The sequence below is a fragment of the Fusarium odoratissimum genome (assembly GCF_000260195.1).
Source record: "Fusarium odoratissimum NRRL 54006 unplaced genomic scaffold supercont1.37, whole genome shotgun sequence".
Lineage (NCBI taxonomy): Eukaryota > Fungi > Ascomycota > Sordariomycetes > Hypocreales > Nectriaceae > Fusarium > Fusarium odoratissimum.
The window spans coordinates 101,300-126,316 of NW_022158720.1; the positions used below are offsets into that span (position 1 = coordinate 101,300).

The 25,017-nt window shown below is 47.7% G+C and overlaps 14 protein-coding genes across 14 annotated transcripts; 8 read left to right on the forward strand and 6 right to left on the reverse strand.

Moving 5' to 3' along the window:
* Positions 1–24: 24 nt before the first annotated feature.
* Positions 25–1,156, reverse strand: FOIG_13937 (uncharacterized protein; the record flags this gene model as incomplete). The annotated part of the gene is made up of 3 exons (XM_031215114.1): positions 25–967; positions 1,017–1,078; positions 1,127–1,156. 3 exons carry the CDS (start codon positions 1,154–1,156, stop codon positions 25–27), a joined length of 1,035 nt encoding a protein of 344 aa, XP_031055140.1.
* A 905-nt stretch (positions 1,157–2,061) lies between these two features.
* On the reverse strand, positions 2,062–2,552 carry FOIG_13938 (uncharacterized protein; the record flags this gene model as incomplete). Its single annotated transcript, XM_031215115.1, has 2 exons — positions 2,062–2,304; positions 2,358–2,552. The coding sequence occupies 2 exons, from the start codon at positions 2,550–2,552 to the stop codon at positions 2,062–2,064; spliced, it is 438 nt and encodes a 145-aa protein (XP_031055141.1).
* A 221-nt stretch (positions 2,553–2,773) lies between these two features.
* FOIG_13939 (uncharacterized protein) lies at positions 2,774–3,427 on the forward strand (the record flags this gene model as incomplete). The annotated part of the gene is made up of 1 exon (XM_031215116.1): positions 2,774–3,427. The coding sequence occupies one exon, from the start codon at positions 2,774–2,776 to the stop codon at positions 3,425–3,427; it is 654 nt and encodes a 217-aa protein (XP_031055142.1).
* Positions 3,428–3,614: 187 nt separating this feature from the next.
* Positions 3,615–4,412, reverse strand: FOIG_13940 (uncharacterized protein; the record flags this gene model as incomplete). Its single annotated transcript, XM_031215117.1, has 1 exon — positions 3,615–4,412. One exon carries the CDS (start codon positions 4,410–4,412, stop codon positions 3,615–3,617), a length of 798 nt encoding a protein of 265 aa, XP_031055143.1.
* Positions 4,413–5,682: 1,270 nt separating this feature from the next.
* Positions 5,683–7,092, forward strand: FOIG_13941 (uncharacterized protein; the record flags this gene model as incomplete). Its single annotated transcript, XM_031215118.1, has 1 exon — positions 5,683–7,092. One exon carries the CDS (start codon positions 5,683–5,685, stop codon positions 6,973–6,975), a length of 1,293 nt encoding a protein of 430 aa, XP_031055144.1. The 3' UTR covers positions 6,976–7,092.
* A 676-nt stretch (positions 7,093–7,768) lies between these two features.
* FOIG_13942 (uncharacterized protein) lies at positions 7,769–8,527 on the forward strand (the record flags this gene model as incomplete). The annotated part of the gene is made up of 3 exons (XM_031215119.1): positions 7,769–8,207; positions 8,257–8,396; positions 8,451–8,527. Exons 1-3 carry the CDS (start codon positions 7,780–7,782, stop codon positions 8,525–8,527), a joined length of 645 nt encoding a protein of 214 aa, XP_031055145.1. The 5' UTR covers positions 7,769–7,779.
* Positions 8,528–8,803: 276 nt separating this feature from the next.
* Positions 8,804–11,146, forward strand: FOIG_13943 (uncharacterized protein). The gene has a single exon (XM_031215120.1). It carries the CDS (start codon positions 8,904–8,906, stop codon positions 11,085–11,087), a length of 2,184 nt encoding a protein of 727 aa, XP_031055146.1. The 5' UTR covers positions 8,804–8,903; the 3' UTR covers positions 11,088–11,146.
* Positions 11,147–11,307: 161 nt separating this feature from the next.
* FOIG_13944 (uncharacterized protein) lies at positions 11,308–12,683 on the reverse strand (the record flags this gene model as incomplete). Its single annotated transcript, XM_031215121.1, has 7 exons — positions 11,308–11,450; positions 11,499–11,583; positions 11,634–12,060; positions 12,162–12,199; positions 12,271–12,340; positions 12,396–12,533; positions 12,586–12,683. 7 exons carry the CDS (start codon positions 12,681–12,683, stop codon positions 11,308–11,310), a joined length of 999 nt encoding a protein of 332 aa, XP_031055147.1.
* Positions 12,684–13,577: 894 nt separating this feature from the next.
* On the reverse strand, positions 13,578–16,602 carry FOIG_13945 (uncharacterized protein; the record flags this gene model as incomplete). Its single annotated transcript, XM_031215122.1, has 3 exons — positions 16,271–16,602; positions 15,574–16,222; positions 13,578–15,522 (listed from the first exon to the last, which is right to left on the reverse strand). The coding sequence occupies exons 1-3, from the start codon at positions 16,551–16,553 to the stop codon at positions 13,578–13,580; spliced, it is 2,877 nt and encodes a 958-aa protein (XP_031055148.1). The 5' UTR covers positions 16,554–16,602.
* A 127-nt stretch (positions 16,603–16,729) lies between these two features.
* FOIG_13946 (uncharacterized protein) lies at positions 16,730–18,597 on the forward strand (the record flags this gene model as incomplete). The annotated part of the gene is made up of 2 exons (XM_031215123.1): positions 16,730–17,226; positions 17,272–18,597. Exons 1-2 carry the CDS (start codon positions 16,771–16,773, stop codon positions 18,595–18,597), a joined length of 1,782 nt encoding a protein of 593 aa, XP_031055149.1. The 5' UTR covers positions 16,730–16,770.
* A 225-nt stretch (positions 18,598–18,822) lies between these two features.
* FOIG_13947 (uncharacterized protein) lies at positions 18,823–19,389 on the forward strand (the record flags this gene model as incomplete). Its single annotated transcript, XM_031215124.1, has 1 exon — positions 18,823–19,389. One exon carries the CDS (start codon positions 18,823–18,825, stop codon positions 19,387–19,389), a length of 567 nt encoding a protein of 188 aa, XP_031055150.1.
* Positions 19,390–20,825: 1,436 nt separating this feature from the next.
* FOIG_13948 (uncharacterized protein) lies at positions 20,826–21,222 on the forward strand (the record flags this gene model as incomplete). Its single annotated transcript, XM_031215125.1, has 4 exons — positions 20,826–20,857; positions 20,912–20,978; positions 21,030–21,091; positions 21,144–21,222. 4 exons carry the CDS (start codon positions 20,826–20,828, stop codon positions 21,220–21,222), a joined length of 240 nt encoding a protein of 79 aa, XP_031055151.1.
* Positions 21,223–21,534: 312 nt separating this feature from the next.
* FOIG_13949 (uncharacterized protein) lies at positions 21,535–21,837 on the forward strand (the record flags this gene model as incomplete). Its single annotated transcript, XM_031215126.1, has 1 exon — positions 21,535–21,837. The coding sequence occupies one exon, from the start codon at positions 21,535–21,537 to the stop codon at positions 21,835–21,837; it is 303 nt and encodes a 100-aa protein (XP_031055152.1).
* A 910-nt stretch (positions 21,838–22,747) lies between these two features.
* On the reverse strand, positions 22,748–24,974 carry FOIG_13950 (uncharacterized protein). The gene has a single exon (XM_031215127.1). The coding sequence runs from the start codon at positions 24,883–24,885 to the stop codon at positions 23,020–23,022; it is 1,866 nt and encodes a 621-aa protein (XP_031055153.1). The 5' UTR covers positions 24,886–24,974; the 3' UTR covers positions 22,748–23,019.
* Positions 24,975–25,017: the final 43 nt, after the last annotated feature.

The window sequence follows — 25,017 nt, forward strand, 5'->3', positions numbered from 1 at the left end:
TAAGAAACCCATAAACACAAGTGTCTACGCCTTTTGCCCGATGTTAAAAATGCCCCCCATCGGCATCAATATGCTATCCCAAATGAAACAGTCCAACACACTACTGACCACCTTCTCAGACGTTGTCCAAAGCTGTTTCCCCAACTCGGCGTTATTCGCATCCTCAGTTGGTTCTTTCAGTCCACCGAACGGCATGATGAATGATCCAGCATATTTATCTCTTTGTTGAGCTGGTTCCGGGTGAGCAGCAGCAAAGAAAGGCGTAATAGCACCCTCGAAAGGTGAGAGGTTCGATCGGAAGATGTCGTTGTCTCTGCCTCCAAGATATCCTGCCGCTCCATTTGTTGCAACTCCTCCGGGATGAACACTAAGTGCTAGTATATCAACGCCTTCTTGGTCAAAACGGCGCTGAAGTTCTTTGGTGTGGAGAATGCTTGCGAGTTTGGAGTAGCCGTATCGGAGATAATTAGCTAAAGGCTCATCCTCACTACCATAAGTATTGTTGAAGTCTTCTAGTGATCCAAACTTTGCACCCGTCGGAACATCGTAGTGAGCCGTTGAAGCAACATTCACAATCCGCACACCAGGATGTTCAGCCTGGGTTTTGTTAAGCAGCGGTAACAACTCCCTGGTCAGAAGAAAAGGGCCCAGGTGGTTGATGCCAAATGAGACTGAGATGCCATTTGCGTCTTTATCGAGAGGTCTGGCGAGAACAGCAGCGTTATTGACCAAAATATCAAGCCGAGGCTCTTCTGCAACAACCTTTCTCGCAGCGAATTGGACTTGTTTGAAATTTCCCATGTCAACGGCAAACGGAACAAGAGATTCGGGTTTTAGCTGCGGTGATTCGGCAAGCATGATTCTGATCGCTTTTGTTGCTTTTTGAAGATTGCGGGCGCCGACGTAGACTTTTGCTCCCTTGAGTGCGAGTTGATGTGCGATGTGATAACCAACACCATCTGGAGTACTACAAAAGCTGTTAGTTGGCACCTTGCTGCAAGCGCGGTGATACTCACTTGGCTCCTGTGACAAGGGCGACTTTGCCTGCTAAGGATGGGATATCATCGAAACTATACTTCTTCAATGGTGTTAGCCATCGGCGAAGATATCTCAATCAGTGACGTACAGGTCGTAATATTTCTTTATGATCCACCATCTTGTCAAAGATTAACGATAAAAGGTCAAAGTATTCTCAAGTAGGTTTGTAAGTGTTATTTCTTAACTGATTTAGTAACATCTACATCAAAGGAATTGAACTACTTATATAGTGCGCTCAGTCACTTCTCGCGATAGCTAATTAATCAGCCTACATCATGTTCAATCGTATTGTCAACATGTGAGCTCTCGGAGTTGGCGATTTTGCTTACAAACACAGGCGCAGGGCGAGCTCCGCCACGGCTTACCCAATGGAACTCAAGTCTCAGTTGATGTATATGTCAGCACCTAGAAACGAGTTCAAAGGGGCCCTAATAGTCGTCAAGAGATTGACAGTAAAGATAGTTACATTCCACCAATGTCGCTTCTAATAAATACAATTCTGCAAACCATAATTCCGCATGGCTAAGCTTAAAATCTGTAGTATGATCGAAGTTTTCTCTTTGTTTTTGTGTTATCACCGCAATTACCCTTGTCATCGCTTTCTTCATCCATTATTTCTTTGAACTTCCTCTTACCCGATGGCCCACCCCAGACTTCCATGTCATCATCGTGTAGGACTAGACGGTCAGCGAGAAACAATCTTTGTCCGACTTGCCAAACACGCAGCTTTCGGCTTCTTAGCTCTTCTGCGCTTAAGTGAAGGTGCAGTTCAGTGCCCGGCTCTAAGCCGTGAAAATCATAAAGATGGGCATGGACTCCCTCAGAGATCCTAAAGGATATCCAACAAGGTGAGTCTTTGAGCTGGTACCGATGATGCAGTTGAATAAGGAAATAAATGAATCGCTTTTGCCTCTGGTTTCCAAACAATAACTTGCATTAGCTTGAAACAGAAAATGTCCTAGTGCGTCTCTGAATCTCAGTTGGGTCTCCGGGGGGAAGTGTTTTGTCCATTCGGCTAGTTCATTACAGGAACCAGTAACGAACCGACTCGTCGAAAATCCTGATACGCTTATCAGAAGAAGAAGTAGTAAAGTCGATATCATTGACATAGCATCGCTTTCCAAACTCGTGCCATGGCTTTAAGTGTCGTATGACAAAATCTCTGAAGACTGTCACGCCCCAAAGGTGTATCTGATCGATCAAGGAAAGCAACTCCCACGCTCTACGCTCAGTTGACACCCGTCCGCTCCATATTCTTTGGAAGTCCTATAGACTCGTGTATTAGTGCGATGATAGTTCAAAATACGGATTGGGCTTACATATACAGTCTTGCTCATACCAGACATACCCAAATGCTCTCTTGCAAGCCGTGGCCGCCTATAACCAACCAGAATATGCCAGTGAGCACCAAAGGATGTGAAGACAAAGACCTGGCTATTTCGACTGTCTTCGGCTTGGTATGCACCATCAAGATCTCCAGGCTTCCCGGGAACCTTGCTTAGACGATCAAGCATGTCGAGGTATACTGATCCAGCAGAGCACGCTTGACGTCGTGCTTCCCGAGGATCACCACTCCATCCTTTGGCTTCATAGGCTGCAAATGGAAATACCAGACTTGATTTGCCCCAGCTAGGGTCAGAGTGGAGACCACAGTATCTATGAGGACTGAGTGCTTCCAGGCGATCACGATTGAGATCCCATTCGGCAATGGGGCTCTGGTAATCTCGGGGTTTGAATGTTGCGAGACCAAAATGTCACTGTTGACAATAACGGTGGGAGCTATGGACCTCCGGTGATTACAACGCCTGATGGTTGTATTGGGGGTTATCAGGTAGATGCTAGCGGTCATAGTTATCCTATTGCACAACCTACAAAGGGATCACATGTCAATTCTCCAGACGGCGAGAATAGCCAGCCATCTGCTCGACCTACACTGGGATCACCAGGCAACTCTCCATCTGGCTATGAGACCGGCCAGCTTCATATTCCTACGCCAGCTGCAGAATCACAAGGAAGCTCTCAACCAGAACAAGGCAATAAGCAGCCTTCTGTTCCAGGTCAAGGCTCATCGGAGCCCAACAATGGCGAGCCTCAACCAACACAAGGTGATGCAACCCAGACAGCTATCTCCGCACACCAATCTGGTACCCTAGTAAATCCTTTACTGTCATCGTCTATTTTTCAGGGCCAGCAAGGCATCTCAACGACCTTTACTACCGAAGCAAGTATTACCGAAGAGATACAGGCACCCAAGTCCACACACAATCATTTATCGGAAGCTGAAGAGGCACCATCTGCACCAGTCACTATTTCAGGAGCCAACAGACATCAGTGCATGGTTTGGACATTGGTCGCTGCAGCCCTCCTTGGGTTAGGAATGTTGTTCTAGCTATATGGACTGCTTGAAGTAGATAAAAGGCATGTAAATAACATAGACCATCAATACACAATCCCCTTGGAACAAGAGTTCAGTGTACGCAGCCCCCTGAAATAATCTAACGGTAGCTAATTACTATTATTTATGTAACTTAAAACAGATATTGCAATACTGAACGAGGTCCTTTAATCATACCGCTCTAGTTGGGAGAGGGAGTGTGTACACTAGCCTTTGCCTTCTCTCCCGCAACGCGAACACAATAATAGTACCCAGCCCAAAGGTTTTCACACTTGGAGCCAACAGCAGGATTCCACTCATAAAACTCAGCCAAATCGACCTTGAACTCTGACGCAACAGCAGAACAAGTGTCACCCTTAGAAACACGATGGTATTCGTTGCACGACTTGGTAATTCCCTTCTGAACCGGCGAAGGCGCTTTGTTACCGGTGACATTCTCAGGAGTGGTCGGCGTCGGAGTCGCAGCCTTTTCAACACCAACACAAACATAGTATCCTTTCTTGAGACCCTGACAGTGCTTGCCAACAGCGGGGTTCCATTTGTAAAAGTCGGCAAAGGAAAGCTTGTTCTGCGTCTCGATTGACTTGCAGGTCGTGGTCTTGCCAACAAGAGCGTACTTGGCGCAGTTCTTGGCGATGCCAGCTTGAGTGGGTGAGTACTTCTTCGCTGGGGGTTTTGCTGAAGATGAACCCTTTGTCTCGGTAACAGAAACACAAGCGTATGCGTTTGCCAAAAGGGCGTTGCAATCAGTACCAGTCTTGGGATTCCATTCCAGAAAGTCGGACAGGGAAATCTTGTTCTTGGCAGCGACCTCGGAGCAGGTTTCACCCTTCTCTACAAGGTAATATGACTTGCAGTTGGAGACAATGCCCGGTTGCTGAGGCTCGGGGACCTTGGCTGAATTGGAAGACTTGGTTGCTGCCCCAAAGACTGGTAGCAGGTTTCCAGCCAGGAGAAGGAAATGGCTGAGACGGGTCATGGTGTTAACGAGGGAAAGTGATTTTGCTGATGGTACAAAGACGAAGTCAATTCGAGGATATTAGCTTGTGAGTGAGATGCATATGGTGAGGGAATCGGAACCTTTTATCTCCTCGAGAGTCAATTTATCTGAAATTACATTGTCTTTACAAGATAAAATTAGACAATGCTATAAAACGCTTATTTTGCTTGGGTAGGTGTAAGTTGCGCTATCGTCGCCCGCCGCGACGCGGGGAGAAAGTTTATCGAACGCTACAACATGGGTAGATGGGGTGACTGTGAGATTGCTGCTGAGAAAACAGAATATTGTTAGTGAGGATACGTACGTTCTCGTCCATTCCTGTGAACATGTTGATAAATCCAAACTGTCGTTTGCGATTCCTTGTTCCAGCAGAATGTTACAGATATGCCGAATGACATCACAAGCAAAAAGAAGCGCTTTACTATATCTGCTTGCCGCTCTTCAGTGATTCTAAAAGACAATGCTATTTTTCTAAACAGAGTTTGGTCTATACTGTCCTGAGGTCTAAATACGAGAGAGAAATTAGATATCCCTAGTAATACCGCAATACTACACTTTGAGTTTTCACCACACCGGCATTACGCATAGAGAGAATTGCCGGTCGTGCACTGTCGCTAATCTAACTTCAACCTTCAAATTATACCACGGATGGCACGGAATCATTCGAGCTTAATTCATCAAGAGAGTAATCTACAGTAAGGGGCCACCTGAAAACACTTATTTAGGCGAACTTTGATGGCCTGAAGTGTTACATGTAATGGCCGTCTTGAAAGAAGACAGAGCCAGTGATGGCCGTGAGACCAAATTCGAGGGTTTACCCTATACAGTTCGGGCATATTTGATTCGCTGAGGCGCACAGGTATGGAGCAGGTATGTCGACTTTCGTGCAATGATCTAAAGAAAAAGCTCCTGACGGGCGGTAAGGACTTGTGCCGTTTTCAAAAGATAAATCACATATAGACAGGCTTAGCTGCTCATAACCACAGCGGAACGATTGAACGAGGGGTCACTGATGTTGGCGTTGTTCCTGTTCCTCTCTGGTACTTTAAGCGAAAACTTCACCAATTACATCCATGGCAAAAAGCCATGATTCAACTGCTAAGACTAGTCACATTCAGCTGCGGCTGAGTTGGGCAGATTCTTTTAAGACTAAGATAAAAGGAAAACAGGACCTCGAGTTTCGGGAATAGTTGGCAAACAACCCTCAACTTTTTTTTAACTTCTCTCTCTGATAGGTCATACTCGCAAAATGAAGATGGGCACATTCGAGCGCGGGCAACGATATACTGGATTGACAAAACAGTGCCAGTCCTACTATGAGCAGCATAGCATGCATGCTAGAGCCTGTGAGGCGAGAGCAAAAGAACTGTTCAAAGCAGTGGCAACCATTGCCGCTGCTCAGGGTAAAACTTGGGATCAGGTTTTCGGCTTATCTGGCGATTTCAACAACATTATCTTTGATGGAGGTTTCGAATATCATGGCCCTGAGAGTGTCGGCAAGTCTCTATCTTTCGCACAGTGGTTCTTTCTAGCCTCGATCATCGGTCTTGGTCATGAGTTTGCTGGCGCGTCAGCACTCCTGTACTATGTCGGTTGCACACTTGGCATCGCAGCTGATAGCTACCCCGTCAATGTTCGGATGCCCGTCGCTTCACTCTTTCGTCTTGCCAGAGATCGCCAATCATCTCGGGGTCTTCCGTGGGCTCGTATGAGCCGTTTTCTACGAACTGGTGGAAACTGCAATGTTCCTATCATTGAACTTGAACTATTATCTGGTGAATTGCCTTACGAAGACTCTACGAAAACAATTCACAACCTCGCGGTGATACGACTAGACGCATGCGCACATTCGATTATGATGAAAGCGGTTTTCGACGCGGTCTCCAACCTTACAAGCAAGGCTACCAAATACGCTGAGGATCTCTCGACTGTAAGGTCTTTTGATATTGCCAAAGAGTTCAGCGCGACCAGTGAGTCTTTGATCAAGACGTTCGACAGTGTTGCCGACCAAGCTTTGGAATGGACGGGAGATTATGACAGGATCTACCAAAAGAAATACATTCGCGATGACCCCGATCTCACAGATCATGTATTCGAACTGCAGAAAGCAGCCCCTTCGAATATCGTCAGATTCGAAGTCTCATACGACTTCGCAGTGGACTCGCTTCTGGCTGAGACCAAGGCCAATGACGGCATTCGGTTTGGTGGTTTCGGTCACAATAAGAAATCGATCTTTCTAGACGATGATGAAATTATCACGGGAGCTTCATGGAATACAGGAATTTTAGCCGAGGATGCTACCAAGAAAGTCATTTTCAACTTGATTATCAACACCACGGAAAGAAGGCTAGGGCCATTTGGTACGGGTGGCGGTAAGATCAAGACAAATGCCGAGAAACAAATCTTTAAGGTCCCTGAAAAGATGAAAGTATATGGTCTTGTTGACTCGGCCGGTAAATATATCGAGCATCGAGGCGATGTTATCATGGAGAGTGGGAGATTCATCGCGGAGCTTAGGTTCATTGTCGGTCCTGCAGAATAGCATCTTGGTCACGAGAACGAGGTTTATGAGGGACAAACCCATGATGACTCCTGTCGAACTCACTCGGACAGATTACTCAGGATTCCAAAGTGGAATATGTGACTCCTACTAGGCTAGACCAAATACTCGAGTTCTGAAGATGCAACGTCCCTGAATAGTACGTTTTATTTTCAATAGTACCAATGGCAATATCTGTATCCAGCTTCCTAAGCATCTCCACTCCATAACGACGGCGTCTAGATTCGCCAGGCCCTAGTTTTCAAGTCGCCTTTACGAGCCCTGCATAAAGTTCGTGACACGATTCCACCGTCCCTGCTTGCGAGATGGCCGATGCACTACCACGACACGCATACCAGATTCCCCTCTGACAGTACCTCCACTAAATTCCCTAGGAAAGGATCCAAGGATAGGCTCATAAGCCGGAATCAGGGGCGGATGCCAAAAAGATTAGCCTAAGGCCCACTAAATCTATACTAAGCTTGCCTAATTTATACTAAATTTACCTCAATCTTTTTGTCACTTAGGATAGAAGTCAGATGTTTTCTTGCCTCCCCAAGGCACCTCAACTCAGAAATAGACTCAGAAATAGATTTAGGCACATTCAAGTTCGTCTCCAAGATAAGTGGTGTTGTCTCCAGTTAATATCCGGCGTAGCATCTCAATTTGGAAGTTCTCAAGCGTCAGCCTCGGTATAACTCAATCCGCCTTAGTGGCCTGATTAGCGTGTCGTGGAATTTTCCATAAGAGTGCTCCGTATCTGAATCTAGGATCTTACACCTTCAGACTTCATTATCTAAAGCAAAGATGGCGCGACCAACTTCTGATTCACGGCCTAAGCCATCCACATATTTATTCCTTTACAACACCCTCTCAGCCCTTCTTCGAACAGCCCTCTTGCTGAGAACTGCATATCTGTGGTTAAACCAAGGCAATGGTGCTGTGTGGGACGAACTTAACATTATAGCACGATGGACTGAGACCTTTACTGTGATGGAAGTTATCCATGCTGTTACTGGTCTTGTGCGAGCGGCTCCCGCTACAACTGCGCTCCAAGTGGCCGGTCGAAACACCATTGTCTGGGCTATTACACGAAACTATCCGCAAGTTGGTTTCAGAGATACTGCCTATAGTCTTATGCTCATGGCTTGGAATGCGGCCGATGCGATTCGATACTTCTATTTTACTCTTCAAACGGGAACGGGATCTGTGCCAGCTGGTTTGACATGGTTGAGGTAAGAAGCAAAGTACCTCGTATAAAAAGAATAAACTGACCAATAACAGATACAACATGTTCATCATCCTTTACCCCATTGGTATTTTCTCGGAGATGAAACTTGTTTATCAAGTCATCCAGCCATCTCAAGCTCGAAACCCAACGTATCAGTACCTACTTTGGTTTGGATTAGCAATCTACGTTCCAGGTACGTGAGCTATGGCAATCTGCCTATTATCCATATACTGATATCATACCATAGCATTTTACATCCTCTTTGGGCATATGCTGGCTCAGAGGGCCAAGTTGAACCGCACCAACCTCAAGAAACAGATCTGATATTGTGCCAACCAACTCTTAACCAGAAGTCGAAATCGAAAAGTTCAGTCTGATTTATAGAGGCTGTTAGCTTGCATGCGATCTTGTAATGAGAAAATGTCTATGGGATTTTGCCAGTATTAGATTGGCCTGTGGTGGGCGGCGGTTAAAGTACCTAACTATAGCTTCAGTCGTGTTGGTTCTGTCATATTCAAGCGCGCGGCAACAGTGGACCAATAAGACACTAGATATTTATGCAAAGAAAAGGGGAAATGGTAAAATGAATATCGTAGCATTCTGACATTTGCTTTCAAGGATGATTTCTTCTCTCATCGTTATTCGCTCGAGAAATCAGCTCCCAAGGCCATAGTCTTAATTTCGACTCCATCTGCCAAGAATGACCCCCTCACCATGGACAACTTTTCGCAGAAGCAGTACGTTTGGTACCAGGTTTAAATACGAATCAACACTCGATTCCACACATATTCGCTTAGTCCAGATACGCCAGCGGACACGCAGCCTGTTGTCGGAGAGGCTGAATATTGACTTGACCACTCATTCTCTGGATGAGGCAAAGGCACTTGGTTACCACGCACTATCCTATACATGGGGTGCGCCAGAGGGGGATGGCAAACCCACCGACTCCGACTCATGCATACTGGTGAACGGCGATAGATTCTACGTCCAACCAAACTTATTCGGTGCTCTCAATCGCTTCGAGGAATTTGATTGGTATTTGTGGATCGACGCAATATGTATTGATCAGACCAGCCAAAGGGAACGCGAGATCCAGGTCGGCATCATGAGCGAGATTTACAGCATGGCAGCCCGAGTCGATATCTGGCTCGGTGTTGGCGGAAAAGAGTCAGCTGAGGCCATTCATCTCATACGGAAACTTGCCAGCTTGGCTGAGACAGATGGAAGTGAAGTGAGCCTGGACAAAAGCGTAATCGAAAGTTCAGGCCTTCCACCTACTCCTTCTGCAGCCTGGAAGCCATTCGTTGATCTTCTGGAGCGGAATTGGTTTCGCAGAGCTTGGGTGATTCAAGAGACCGTCCTAGCTCGGCAGACCTCTGTGTTCCTCGGAAACGGCGAATGTATCTCTTGGGAACAGCTCGCCTCTGCATTGGCGATGATCAAAAGACTGGGCTGGTTTCCCAATGGGGCGTTGGCCATGGTCAAATTGGAACAGATTACGTGGTCGCCAGGACCTTACGCCGTTCACTTCATCACCATAATCAAGATGTCCCTCGAAAGCTTGAAAAAGCCTCAAGATCACCCGTTGCTTTCTGTTATCGAGGAGCTTACCGGCGCTGGTAATTGGAAAACGACTGCCAGCTCTCAGTTGGCATACATGATGATGGTGTGCCATAAGTTCAAGGTTACGAATGCCCGCGATCGGGTGTATTCGTTATTGGGAATGGTTAACATGGCCGCGAGCCATATGGGAATTCCTCGATGCGATTTGGAAGTTGACTATAACGCGAGCGTCGCTCAGGTTTTCACAGCTGCCACGAAGAATATCCTCAATCATTGTAATCACTTAGGATTCATCTCTTTAGCTGGTTTTGCAGAATTCTACCACGGCACACAGAATTTACCTTCAGAGGATATACCATCGTGGGTACCTAACTTATCCAACGAGCCATCGGCTGCGAGGACTGCTCCCATCCTTTTTGATCGTGTTAACAGCGATGATCGGTTGGACGCCGCGCGATACAGTGAGATTGGTTCTCTGGGCTTTAGTATCACAGACTCAAGGCTGGCTGTCAAAGCTCAGCGTGTTGGACAGATTCTTCCAGGGTCGTATCCATTTTACGTACTCGCTTACTATTTCAACATCGAACCTTTTGCGGCCCTTCTACTACGATGCGGTAAGCGCTACAAAGTAACTGGAGAGCTCAGCATTGAAGCTTGTTGGCGTACTTTCATCTTTGGCTCAAATATATACGATTCAGTCACAGATAGCTCGGCGCTTGGCGGTTGCTTTAAAGCCTGGCTATCCTTCATCTTGTTTCATTGCTTGCGGGTCTGGGATACCTCCATGACAGTCGATCAGCGACTTTCAATCTTGGAACAATTGACAAACTTCCAATCTCTTTTGGCCCGGGATGGAGATGAAGCCTCCGATATGCTTCCAAGTATCGAATGGATAAAACAGATGCTGCAAAAGCTAGGGCCTTCTGATCCTCCGGACTCACAGCTGTCGTCAATATTTTCATACATGGCGTCGAGATCCTCAATCACGGACTTTTCCTCAGAAGTTGACTTAGAGTGGACGTCCTCAGTGGCTAAGGAACTCGCCAACACGTTTTCACAGGCTTCTCAGTACGCGTCGCTCTTGGGTAGATACGCTGGCCAGCGGCGAGTTTTTCTGACAGACGAAGGGCACCTAGGCTTGGCTTTTTGTTCGGCATTTGAACCAGACAGCGTCTGGGTGGTTTCGTCTTGTCCGGTGCCATTGGTTCTGAGGCCTCGAGCTGATGGTACTTATCAACTGGTCGGAGATAGCTATGTTCACGGAATCATGAAAGGCCAAGCGGTAAAGGATAACAGCTGGGAGGAAATTACCATAACCTAATAGATGGTTCCAGATAGCATTGGCCTAACATTAAATAGAGACCATTTTTATGTGCTCCACCTGCCCAACAACAGATTACTTCTGGCTGGTTGTCTGTCCTCCTAAACCTTAGATATCTTCTTTGTAGTCTGAGACCTGTGGCTGGGAGCTAAGTATCACGACACAGAACTAATCCTCCCAATCCCATAATATTGTATCACTTGAAGATCGCCAACATAGCCTACTTGCGACCGTACACGTAACGCACAGTCATGTAACTATGCACCTTGGGGTTCCGTATCGCCTTACGCAAGCTCATGAGAAACACCTGGTATTCATCTTTGGGCCATTGACAAACGTCTTGCCACATCATGAGAGTGTAACCTATCAGGCGTGAGAAATCCATCAATAGTCAAAGGTTGGTTGTCTTACCCTCCAAGTCGTTCTCCAGTGTGGCCTTGACAAACCGACCGACCTCGGCGAGTCTTGGATCCTTGGGCCAACCGCCAATAGGGAACTGCAAGATATAGTTTCAGTCAACTGCAACCAAGTTGTAAAGAAACCTACCTTGTAGTCAACGGTTTCGACATCTGTGAAGCCAGCATCTTGAAAAGCTTTTGGCTGCACATCGTGGACGAAGAAGGGATTACCTAGAATTTGACTACCATCTTCAAAGAGCTTCTGGTAAGTTTTGAAAACAGGTTCCAGCTCGGTAGTTCCATCGTCACTACGGAATGTGACGTCGGCCTCGCCTGACTGTACCCAGCCTCCTGGTGCACAACATCGGTATGCCTCTTTAAAGAGACCATCCCAGTCTTTAATGGCACCAAAGAGATATCGGACATGAATAAAGCTGAAATAATCTTCCTTCCACGTCCAGGGTTGGGTAGCATCATCAATTTCGAAACGAAGATTCGGGGGAACCCATTGGGGCTGGCAAGGAGAAAGATCCGTGCCAATCACTTCTGTCCTAGGATATCGGTCGGCAAATTCACTATAGTCTGTAAGCAGGCGGCATTGCCGGACTTGTCGGAATATCATACATAGCCCAGATTCCTGCGAAGCTGTTAGTGAAGATCCAAAGGAGGAACTAACGAGAACTCACCGCTTCCGGTACCAACATCTAGAACTCGCTTCAAGAAGCGTTGTACAAATCAAAACAGGTACTTTCAACCAGCTTGGGAATTTTGTGAGAGCGCCTTACCTGTATAGAATCTACCTTGACAGGGGCAAGAAACAGTTCACCATCCAAAAGAAGCGTTAAGTAATGGTGTCTGTTGTTTAGTTAGAGCCGTGTTAATGCGCCTTGAGGTATGGGCTAAGACGTACGTCAAGTCCATAGACTCGACTTGTTGATCGTCATTGGGGAAGAAGTAATTCGCGGTGAATTTGTCGCTGTGGTACGTGCGCCCCTGGCTGCGACGGTATTCAAGGATACTAGCAGAAACAGAGGCGACTGAGCTCTCGCTGCGAGGACTGTCAGAAACATGGAATATGTACTGTCTCAACGGTCACTGACGTATCGGCCCCAATGGAAGAGTCGGCATCCCCATGAGAATCATGCTGCTCAAAAGTAAGTGCCGTTCTTAATATGAAAGGGGCCAGAAGGACAGACATCAGAATCGTCCGCAGGGCCAAGTTCACCCGGAGCCGGCGGAGACCTTGACGGGGATTTCGAAAGAGATTTCGACGGAGACTTTGTACGGGTAGTGATTGGTGCCGGCGCCTCGGGCGGTGTCGTATTCCCTGTAGATTGGTTCGGCATGATCATAGAACGAATGTAGAGCAAAGTAACAACAGGAACAGCAACATAAGATTTGGGAGGAGGAGAATGAAGTGGCTTAAAGAAGATGTATGTTTGACGGTTGAGGCTTTTTGTTTTAACGGTCGTCTTTGAACCGAGCAAACATGACATGATATCATATCATATCATATCATCAGGGGGGTGTTCCTGTCAGCGCCAGCCCACTAATTAGGATAGCGGCCCGGGCGGCCCGTAGGCATAGCCAGCTGTCAAGATTCCGACTAAACATTGGCTTCTCACTTTATGAATGCATCAACTTGCTTAATCATATCTACGGCGATTGTTCTGAGGAAATTCTCCAGGACCGCTGGCTCATCACCAAGTCTATATCGTTGCCGTCCTGATCCATCATCCGCTTGCTCTCCGAAATCTAGTCTGGCATTTGGTCTTGAACATACCGAATCAACCAGACAAATATTCTCACCCTGACCCCCCTTTCCCCCAGACACTAGAAGCAACTTAACCATGACACTTCTAAAGGAGATCCTTATTTCTTTTCGGCGTGTACAACGGTTTCCCTAGCATTTGTAATGTCTCCCACACTCCCGAAGCGGGATCTGCGGACCTTGGTTCTCCTCATGGGCTCTTTAGTTCCTCGTGCGGTCAACGCACGACTTGTTGAAGAGCACTTCAACATAGGCAATGGTGGGGTAAAAAGGTCAAGTCATCCCCCTCCATGACTATACTACCCGAAAACTCCCTGTTCCTCAATTCTTTGTTGACTCAACACCTAGTCTCGCTAAAAGCTTGTCGACCTTTTCCACGATATGACTTCTCTTTGCCTTGATATCAGGCTCGCTGAGCTCCTCGATACCCCTCAACTTCCTTATGATGTTAGAATGAATCCCATTGATAAGTCCGAGCCGCTCGTCTTGCTTTTTTGTTGAACCATCGTCTGAGTTAATGGCCTCTTTGCATATTGGAAGCCATCCTACTTCCAATTCGTCCTCTAGCGCACATAAAGCCTTCCAAACCTTAAGTTCCTTTCTGTTCATCGTTAGGTGAGGATCCGGCGAAGGCTCCACGATATTAGTTTGCTTGCTAGACGGATTGGAAGTGGATATCATGGCCGGATCATGAATGAAGGGGCATTCAGCTCCATCCATGCAGTAACCATTGACCAAAAAGCTTGGGCACGATACTTCTTTCTTCTCGGGTCCTTCAGGAGTCGAACGCAGCCGTTCCTCGTTGTTATCATTGACGTTTGTCGCTCTGAACGAATCATGAACGTCTAGAGTATCCTCGTCCACACATGGTGTTCCGCAATATCCACAACAGCGCCCGGGAATAACCCATATCTCTTTGCCTCCCAAGGCACAGGTAGGACATCTAACTCCAGGTCTGGGGGCTATTGCAACCTTGCTGTCAGCCTCTCCAGGTGGTTGGTTAGGTGCAGAGGCCTGAAAGGTACCTCCTAACTCGAGATCTGATGCGGTTTTGGGAACTGGCACCTGATCGCTGCTGGAATCTATCACAACTCTTTGTCTTAACTCTCGGGAGAACTCTGCTCGGCGATTGTCTCGTTCTGCTTTCCCTTCGAGTTCCCTGTTCCCCTCAGTGCCGTGCCCATTATCCAGCACAGGGTCCTTACTAGGGGAACCGCCGAATTGATCAGACTTTCTGAATTGCGGTGATGTAACTTTTATTGAATCACCACTTGATATACCATAGTTTCGAATAGGCGTACCATCGATTAACAATTTAGTGTCTTTGCAAGAAAGCTCGACCACATGTCTGAAGCTATCAGGAACAAATGTTAGACTCGCTGCCAGAGCTCTAATCTCAGACACTTGCAGCCTGCCATCTCTGATATCGTGTTGGGGAAATTCAACTGTGTATTTGAACTTCTTGTGATGGAGGTGCAGAATGTCAAAATGAGCGGGGTTGAAGCTTTCTGAGGTATTCTCAACAGGGGTTTCAGAATGCTTATCGCTGTAGTGGTGGTCTCTCTCCTCCTCGGTAGACAATCCGTAATCATGATACTGACAGGACAGAACCGGACACTTCCATGGACGAGACGGTCGGAATATCACGCCATTGATGATTCTGTTTGTATCATTGCTGTCTATAACATAGGCCCTAGGGGAATGATACACTGAAGAATATCGAGGACTACGTTCAGCTGCATCTGTAGCCTCGTCTCCACTCTCATTAGAAAGACGGGTGACATAAGAGCTGGCCTTCTCCAACTCATCTTGTACTTCAGAATGCATGGCTTCTTGTCCCTCGGACTCGGAATCAGGCTCGACTTTCTTTTCATCTTCTTCACCTGGAAGATGGGGCAATGCGAATAGAGCAAGATCTTCCTGGTGGCGACCAACGTGTCGATGGTATTGTTTGAAAGTAGATTGTCTTTCATTGCATAGAGGACAGTCTGTTGGCTCGTTTTCTGGCTTAGGCCTCTCACACATAGCGACAAGACTGTCGAGATGAGTCAATTCCGCGGTTTCTGAATGCTTATGCTCTAAATGACGTTTCATGTCTTGCGAAGAGTCAAAGGTCTTGTCGCATCCAAGCTTGCAGGCCCATGTCTTCCAATGGTATTTCTTGACGTGATCAGCCCATTGGTGACGTCTTTGAAAGTCTTGGTCTGGAGCCGGACAACCCAGCTCAACGCAAATGTAAGGAAACAAATCTGAGAATACGTGTTTCCTGTTGTCTCACGTCAGTAACATTCATATTGGCGAGGGAAGGGAAACTAACCTCCAATGATTCCTCGAAGCAATAGATACCATCATAAAACAAAATGGGCACTCGAAAGGCCCATTCTCGGCTCCTGCTGGAAGGGCAGGTATCTTTCGTCTCTCTGGATTCGCAGCAGATGTTGCCCAGGACGTCTGTGATCTCCCAGCATCCGAGGCATCGTCCACGTTCTCCTCCAAAGAGATAGGTTCATTCACATTAAGCTTCTTTGGCAACGAAGAGGCTACGGTACTCTGCATTTGGTCCTTGTCATCGAGTTCGAGCCCACTCGCCAACTTGTCATGGTGCAGTTCTCTGTATTTGAAGTACTGCCTCCGTCGAGAAATTGCCTTTCCAAGTCTCTCTGCTATGGACTTCGGGGCTTTGGAGAGCTTGTTGCATACATGCTGTACGTCAAATGGCTCGTAGCCAGATGTATCGGTTAAGCAGGCTTTCTTGAAGCGGTCGTGGGGAGAAGGATTGTGAATGGAGACTGAAAGCCTGAACAGACAGTTGATGTCTTCAACTATCGCAGCAAATATCTGCGAGAGCTCAGAATTTCCGGAGGCGCCATCTTGAAAAGGTTCTTGGTCGGAGTCGGAGTCTGAAAAATCAGCTGGGGACAGGTCCTGATCCCATGGCGTTGTTTGTCCAGTGAGGATATCCTTAGCTGTTGATGTCAGACAGAATCTTCCGCAGCTCAATTATGGCAACTTACCATCTTGCAGAGACTCTCTCAAGTCCTCCAAGAGCTCAACCACCTGATCCCGGATATTTGACGCATCTCGAAGCCTATGATCGAGCGAGCTTCTTCCTTTTCTGTGAGCGCCAATGTTTCCACTCCAGATTTTGAATCTGCTCAGCTCGTTCTGTAGCTTCACTAGCGATATATCACTCTGGGTACCCTTATCTGGAATACTGTCTGTCCATATTGTCGGGGAACTGCAGAGACTATTGAACTCTTGAAGACAAGCCGACACATATTCAGCAATAGTATTCATGGTTGTTTGAGGAATGCAATGAAGACAGGGCGCTGCTTGTTATCTCGAGATTCATCGACCCAAGAAACATGGAAGGAAGGTTAGAGTGACACATGCCCTCTGGTGACCCATGGTAAGGTGTTATCTGCAGGTGCTGTTGGTCAGATCAACATTCAGCTGCACGTCAGCCGCAACCCCTCTTCTTTTCAACCCTCAATCAGGGCAGCTGGACAAGACCATGCTGAGAGCCTCAAAAATTCCTTCCCTCACACTCTCGTCCCTCCATCAACGTCTTGATTGCGTTTCAATGTCAGGCTTCGAGGTCGCCGGTATCGTGCTCGGTAGCATACCTATCGTGGTATCTGCACTACAATGCTACATGAACGGTCTCGGCACCCTGCAGAATTTCCGATCCTACAAACGAATCCTCAAGAGCCTCATCTTGACTCTCAAGACCGAACATGTCAATCTACAGAATATTTGTGAGAAACTTCTGATAGGAATAGCACCACAAACGCGCATCGAAGAAATGATTCGAGATCCATTCGGAGATCTTTGGAGAGAAGAAGAGATCTTCAATAAGTTGCGCTTGAGGCTCTGGTCATCGTTGCAGGTATTCGATGATCGCGTGCAGGACATGAGGGAAGCTATCGAGGAGATGATGGAGAAGCTCAATGTTGGTACAGACGGAAAGGTAGGTGGTTGCGATCAGCTTTGTACCTTAGCTAACTCGAAACAGGCCGAATGGACTGAAAGCTCTTCGATAAAGAAGCAGTTCAAGCGGGCGACATTTATCCTTCAGAAGTCCAACCATGAGGAAGCCCTTACGAGAATACGCGACGGCGTCTCTGCTCTTCAAAGGCTAGCCGTTCTGAACACGGATCTAGAGTCACAGAGAAAATCTCGATCACAAGGAAGACTCAACAAACTAGTCAACGGAATGCTGAGCGGTATTTATCAAGCATTGCGATCCACTATGACTTGCAAATGCTCTGGTTTACATGATGTTGGCCTTAGACTTACACCGCCGTCACGCACTGTTGTTCCCGAGGATGAAGACGAGGACATCATCAAGGAGTTGCAGTTCCGTCTTGCTGTTTCGTACCTGACGACATCGCAAGCCAATACTTCAAAGCAGTGGAATGAAATTCTTCTGAAGAGCAAAGAGGACTCGAAGAAGTCGACGGTTTCCTTCACAGCACAAAGTACATCTACTTCGAGGAAGACAGTTGGGTTTGCTGTCCCCTCAACTACCTCTTCGACAAACAGCCCGCAGTCGCAAACAGTTATCATCGAATCAGCCTTATCAAACCTTACACTCAATACTCTCAGGACAATATCAGAGCCTGTTTGTTCCAAACACATCAGCAATCTTTGTGAAGCAATGCAAACGATGGGGAAGAGAAAGCAGGGCGAGAGATGGGGACATATTCAGCACTGCTACATGACAGAAACTAAGATGTATGATGTTTATACACTTGAATGTCTGGGTAGTTGTGATGAATGGTCTCTAGTACCACTAAAACAAGTCCTTCAGGATCCAGCGCTGCTCTACGGTGATAAGCTACGCCTGGCTTGGATGATTGCCTGTGGTGTCTTACAGATGCAGGGTACGCCTTGGGTTGCGGATATTCCAAGAAGTGAAGATATCTTCATTGCCCAAAAGGGTGGTGTTCGTCAATTTCAGCATGTTTTTGTCCTCAGACACTTCCCAGAATATCCCAGAGTCAACGCATCAGTATCACCAACCAACCCGTTCATGCTTTATCTCGGAATCCTACTCATCGAGCTCATACTTGGCCAGTCAATAGCAACTCTGGATGCACCCCAGACTCAAACATTAGAGTCCGGGTTACCGAGACATATCCTTGACTACGAAGCTGCCAATAAGCTTTTGGGAAGAGTCATGATGACTGGTGGCTCTGGATATTACAATGCGGTCGAGCGATGTCTACGATCGGATATGCAAATTGATACGTCTGGGAACTCATGCTGTTTCCAAGGGGATGTTATTTCTGGCGTTCTTGATCCTCTTGAGCAGGACTTACGAAGATTGGTTGCATGATCAGAGTTTGAGTCGTCGACTTAAGCTTCTGGTGCGCGATGTTGAGTGGCCACACTGGGAGGGCTCGGTGGTTGTTAAAAGCATAACAGTGACTCACCTTCCGTCGAACTTCAAATACCGGGATCCGCGTTTCCTCGATGACCAACAAACCCTTCAACTGAAAAGCCAGTACGAAAATCGCATTCGCAAGCCTCCTGTCAGACATCACGCCCGCCCTACCGAAACATGCTTTGCTTCATCTACATCAGCGGCTTCCCCGGCATCGGGAAGCTCACGATCGCGAAGGAGCTCCAACAATTACTCCCCGACTCAAAAGTATACCACAATCACCTCCTTATCGATCCCATCGATGCCCTCGTCGAACGCTCATCTCCAGGCTACCATGGGATACGAACGGGTCTACGGCGATACGTCCTGAACGAAATCGCGACGCCGGAATATACTAAGGGTAGAACGTGGATCTTTACAGATGCGCGAGAGGCAAGCGCAGCGGGAGAAATGGGCGCGAAGGACTATGAAGCTGCAGCGAGAAAGAGAGGCGTTTCGTTCTTATCGATCGTGCTGGAGTGCGAGATTGAGGAGAACATAAGGCGGGCGATCAATTCGATGCGAAGTCAAAGCGTAGACGCGAAGCTTACGGACGAGACGATCTTGAGGCCGATTCTGGAGAAAGAGACAAACTATCGCTTTGGGAATGAGAACGAATTGGTGCTTGATGTCACGAAATTGAGTTCGAAAGAAGCTGCTTCGCGGATTAAGGAGCATGTCGATCGTTTGGCTGCATGTCCGTGAGTTGCATGGTTGTCCTTCCTGCGCCCGCTTCGCTCAGGTCGACCTCGGGGAGCAAGAAAACTCAAGACTTGAAAAGAAGATGCCAAAATAAACTTAGTAAAGAGTCCCCTAAACTTAGGCCAAATTACCTCAATATTTTTATTGCTTAGGGTCAAGGTCCTAAGTTTTCTTGCCTCCCCTAGGTCGAGTTAATAGAAAGCCAGGCGCAAATCAAAGCGCTTGGGAGGGTGCTTCTCTAATCATGCGCCAGGAGGCGAATCACTACGTAAAGATAGCAACGATTGAGAAGCATCCAACGAACGTTAGCTTGAACCAACTGCGTCCGTCAATTGGCACAGATTCTGTCGGCGGCTGCATTTGTCGGGCACCGAATGCGGCGCAAACCGGTAACTAAGCGATACAACATAACGGCAAGTCTCTCTCGTCCAAGACACCAAAAGCTGAGACAAGCTCCACGACTCAGCCGCAGCCGAAAGCAAATATTCAGTGGCTAAACAACGCGCGTTAGAGGGAATCGGTCCCCGCGGCTTTGGGCAGCTTCAATTCATTCGCCATTGTTGTATTCGTAAATCGTGGCGGTACCTGCATATACTGTACGCGCGCGCGTTGATCTTACAGGGTTCGGGAATACAGCGGCAAGGAGTGTTTCATGACAAGACAAGACAGGACAAGAACGGGACGTGTAGCAAGGCTGAGGGAGTGCCTGAGCCTGAGGATCAGCTTCTTTATCAAGAATACGGTGAGAAGCAATGGACAACTTATACGGAAGACCCTATGAAGAGCTGTGGCTCGTAATCTCGTGATAGTGCTATAACAAACTTGGCTCATGCTCCGTCGGGCATTTGCTAGTCAACGATCTTCAAGCCCAACCTCTTACGCCAAGAAGGACCATTTATGCAGGAGTGAAGCTCAGCCATGGAGGACGCGCAATTGCCAAGGCGCTCAATCCCTGCAACGTCAATTCGCAGTGGGGTCACCAAGACCCTTAGCTGAGATGGTCCGGGAGACTGTAATTTAACATTTTAGAGTAAACAGACCAACAAGGCTGTCAAAACCCAATATCATTTGCCGACTCGTACGGAACGTGCCGGCATAACCGTCGCTAACTATCAGTTAGTGCAAGCCCAGTGAAAGGACCAACCAGTGAGTGTCAATCAGTAGAAGTGCCAGAGCAGATGGTGAGGAGTGTCTGCCAAGACTGCTGTACGGTTAAATCGGCCTTGGTGCGCGGGATACCCGTTATTACGCCAAGGTCACAGCAAAGAGCCAAGAAGGATACAGATCATCTGCGTCTCGTCTTGTCTGCAACTGCGCCCCCTATGACCCTTTCCGCGACAGATGGAAAACACATGGGGCTAATAATATAACTTGACGCTCTTCCTGTCTCCAACTCTGCATCTTGCACATTCGCAATCCCATAAACCACATCTGTCATAATGTCTGCTCCATACGATCCCAACAACCAAGGGTAAGAAAGCTTCTATCACAAAAAGAAAACGAAGGGAAAGCTAATGTTTGACAGCTACTACCCTCCTCAGCAGGGTCAGTATTACCCTCCTCCCGGCCAGGGCTACCCTCCCCCACAGCCTGTAAGTTTATGAAGCTCAAGTGGAAGATCACCGGTTTCTAACAATACACAGATGCAGTACCAGCAGGCCCCTCCACCACAAGAAGAGAAGAGCCACGGCTGTCTATACACATGGTAAGCCTCACTCACTCTCTACTACACTATCAATAATACTAATAAACTACAGTATCGCTACACTCTGCTGCTGCTGGCTCTGCGGCGAGACCTGCGAGTGTTGTCTTGAGTGCTTCGACTGCTGCTGTTAAACCCAACAACATAGCTTAATTTACGGATTCTAGCGTTGCATTTGTTCGAAGCTCGGGGAAAAAGAAACGCATTCTCTTTTTTTTTTCTTTTGTCAAACTTTTTTATCTAGCTACCATCATCATACGACAGATGAAAGTCTTGTCAGCTACCAAATACCACCACATGCAATGATAACGCCTGCTTCCTTTTCACGTGTTTCTTTAATTGGGTGGGGTTCCCACTCTGCAACTCTGACAATTGACGTTTGTTATGCATTGGAAGTACCTGTTACTTATTAGATAAAGTGAAGCTTGTGATGGAGTGAAGATGACATGTACTCTTGGCTTTGCTCGTCCTTGATCTTGGTGCAGTCGCATTCTGCGGGACATGTTGCCTTTGGCTTCATCGTTGATGAAGCTGTGAGACTTGGTTCTCTGCATGGTCTGCATGCTGCGTTGGTCAAGCATTGGGCGTATCTGAGCGTGTCAGCAATGTACAGAATGAGCCTGATTGGTATCATGGACTTACTCATCGCTGTTCTTATCTTTTATCCTTGTGCAATCACATTCGACTGGACATTTTCCTTGATTGGCTGTCGTAGGTGTTGGTTCGTTGACGACGATTATCCTGACTAGGCCTGTTGAGATTGTCTCTGTGTAAGTGCCCGCTGGCATTGTTCTGTAGTCTGTCTGGGGACTCATCGCCCCAAGCATGTCGGTAGGTACACCATCATTGGCGTTGTCCCTTGGTATATTGGCATGGTGTTTGAGAAGTGCTTCTTGATGACTTTCATCTAGTCGCGGGACACCTTCTGCGACGCCCAGAAAGATCAGCACGCCAAGTCCTTGAAGAGACAACATGGTTCCAGCAGTATCTCAATGACTGTTTGTAAAAGGTCTTCTTCCGGTGAATGGTCTCGTGTGAATATGATCATGCAAATCTCAACATCGACCCAGCGGTTTGGTCCTGGGTTTATGTAGTCACCCTTCCCAATCACTTATCTCACACAAACGACCGTTGCTTTTGGTCGCACTCTACACACGATTTTGCGCAACGGACCTTCTTCCCTGATAGATAGCGGTGCTTCGCCGGATCTGGCAGAGTTCCTTGGTCGCTGGGCAACCTCAACGGCTGTATCACCACCATGTTGATGTTACCGGCTTGGGAGACCACGCGCAATAGTCTTTTATATCATGGCGTTGCCTGTGATCTGGTTCGTGTCAGCTTAAAGACGTGAATAAGTGTTTGTGTTGAGTGACGTGATCTTTGTACAGATGATCATCATATTGGTAATCAGGAAAAGTCCATGATGAAGGGGGCTGTTGAAGCGCAGCACCATCAATTACTGTATGAAAGACGACACACACAAGATACCACGAGACATGGCATGCGCATTCATCATGACACCTCCAGGACTGACTCAACGGCGCAGAGCCGCATGCACTCATATCAGTAAAGGCAAGCCATGATTGCCTCAATCTCAGACCCAGAGCCTAGCCATGGCAATACAAAACACCAAACGATGTGTACAACCTCGCCGCGCGGCCCTGATCTCTGTCCAACACCGTTACCATCAGTACCACGCCCATCACCACACCTTATACAACAACCCTAATCCTATTCCAGCCCTGCGCCTCGCAATATCTACTCGACTCAGCTCGCCATCGCGAGAATGTCTCGGCCCAACACCGTTACAACCACCATAATTCACCGAACGGCAATCCCAGGCGAAACCCACATCAAATTACGAAATCAGAACGCTTTGTATTCTATGAAGAAAATATCACTAACCCAAATATCGTTTTATCCAAATAGTTTTACTTCTTATCACTGACACTTTGTTTCCGCCGCAGCACAAAGTCCTTCATCCGCGACACGCCCCTCCAAAACGGCCCGTCCACATCAACACCATAAGCCTGCATCACAGAGAGCACAGCGTACGACTGCATCCACACCAGCACGATAAAGTCGAAGATGTGCACGAACCACCAGAAGTGCTGGCTTCCCAGCGGACACGTGGCGTACTCATACTTCCACTCCCAAGATTCCTGGTCGAACCAGAGACTCAGCAGACCGGCGTTTCCGCCAAAGTCGCCCATCATGCTGCGGACTGTGATCTCGCGTCGGCCCGGTATGCCATCGGTGCCTGGGATTTTCAGATCTTGTGCGTCGGACCAGGTTTTTACTTCCCATTGACGCTGGGAGGGGTCTGTGCCGTTTGTTTGGTTGATGTAGTGGTACGTGTCGCAGCCGGCGTGATCGTGGCCGTTGAGCATTAGACCTGCGCGGCCGTAGCCACCGCCTGGTGCAGTTCTCTTTGAGCTCATGCCCCAGATTCCTTCTAAGAAACCTCGGCTGGCATCAGAGCTGAGTTGATTTTGCTCCTTGAGACCTCCACCGTCTGCTGCAGTATGGAAGTCGAAGAAGGGAGCGTCAACGCAGATGCCTGCGGGCTTGTACATTGGGATATGCGTGAGGATCAGAGTGAATTGACCCTGGTATTGAACGGACCCTGCGGACGAAATGACGTTGTTGATGAAGCCGTACGTCGCATCCTGTAAAGGAAGAGACTTCGCCGGTGTATCAAGGTTCATATCGTTGACAGCAACAATGCGAAGCTCGGGAATGACTCGTTTCGACTCGGGGTTGGAATCAGAGTACATCGTAGCTATCGTTTCAGGGTCCGTGATGGGCAGCTCGAACCGCAGCTCATAGTTTGCCTTTCCAAAAACTCGTTCAAAGCGCTCCAATCGCTCCTCGGTCAAATCTCCAGCGTATCCAATATCGTGGTTTCCTGCCACGTTGAGCATTCTCTTCTTCCAGAGCTTAGCTTCATCACTACCATCCAAAACGCCAGAAATGTTGTAATCGTTACTCGGAGTTTGCGCCAGCTCGTCGGACAATCTCTCGGTACCCTTGAACACGCGGTTCCAGAATCGTCGGCCTCGCTTCTCAAACTCCTTGTCGTCGATCCATTGACTACCGACAAGATCGCCCAGTACCGATACATGGGTAGGGTTCGACCACCAGTTGACTTGACGGTAGATATGCGCCAGGTAAAAGTCGTTGCCCCATAGATCGAACCGTTTGCGCTGCGACATGAGGTAGTAGGGAAGATCCTCCATGATTATATCGACAATATCGTGTATGATCTTTCGCACTCGCTCGCGGAAGCACCAATGCGTCGTCTGAAACGTCACATGCTTGAAAACACTCTGCACATGAGGAAAAGTGCCCAGGTAGTTCGTAATAATCGAGGTATCACCTTCTAGCTGAGGATCTCCCAGCGCAAGGAGTCGAAAAGGCGCAAGCTTAGCATGATCGTCCGCAGTCGGCTTCGAAGGCCAGTGGAACTTCTTGGTCAAGTCATAAGCCTCCTGACTATCTCTCGACTCGACGGGGAATGCGCATCCCTGAACGATGGGGAAGATGTAGAGGTAGATTGTGAAGGCTATCGAGAGCGGCACCAGTAGGCCCAGGCCATGGCGGAGAAAAGCCACGACTTTCATGTAGTCAACCTCATGCACAAGCCACGTCGGTAATGTTTTAAAAAGGCCAACGGGACGTTGTTGGGAGCGGCGCAAAGGTTTGGTCGTGGAAAGGAGAGTTGGTGTTGGTCCCTGGTTTAAGGTCCTGTACCCCTGGAGAATTGACAACACGTGAAGTTTAAATGGCTTAGTCATGCGACAAGGACCCCTTTCTCAGGGAGAGCAACGCCGCATCATTGATTCAGCGAGTCATGTAAGACGGAATTGAAACAATGGCGAGTTCCTCTATTTTTAAAAATATGCTTGATTTTATTAGTTGTGGCGTCG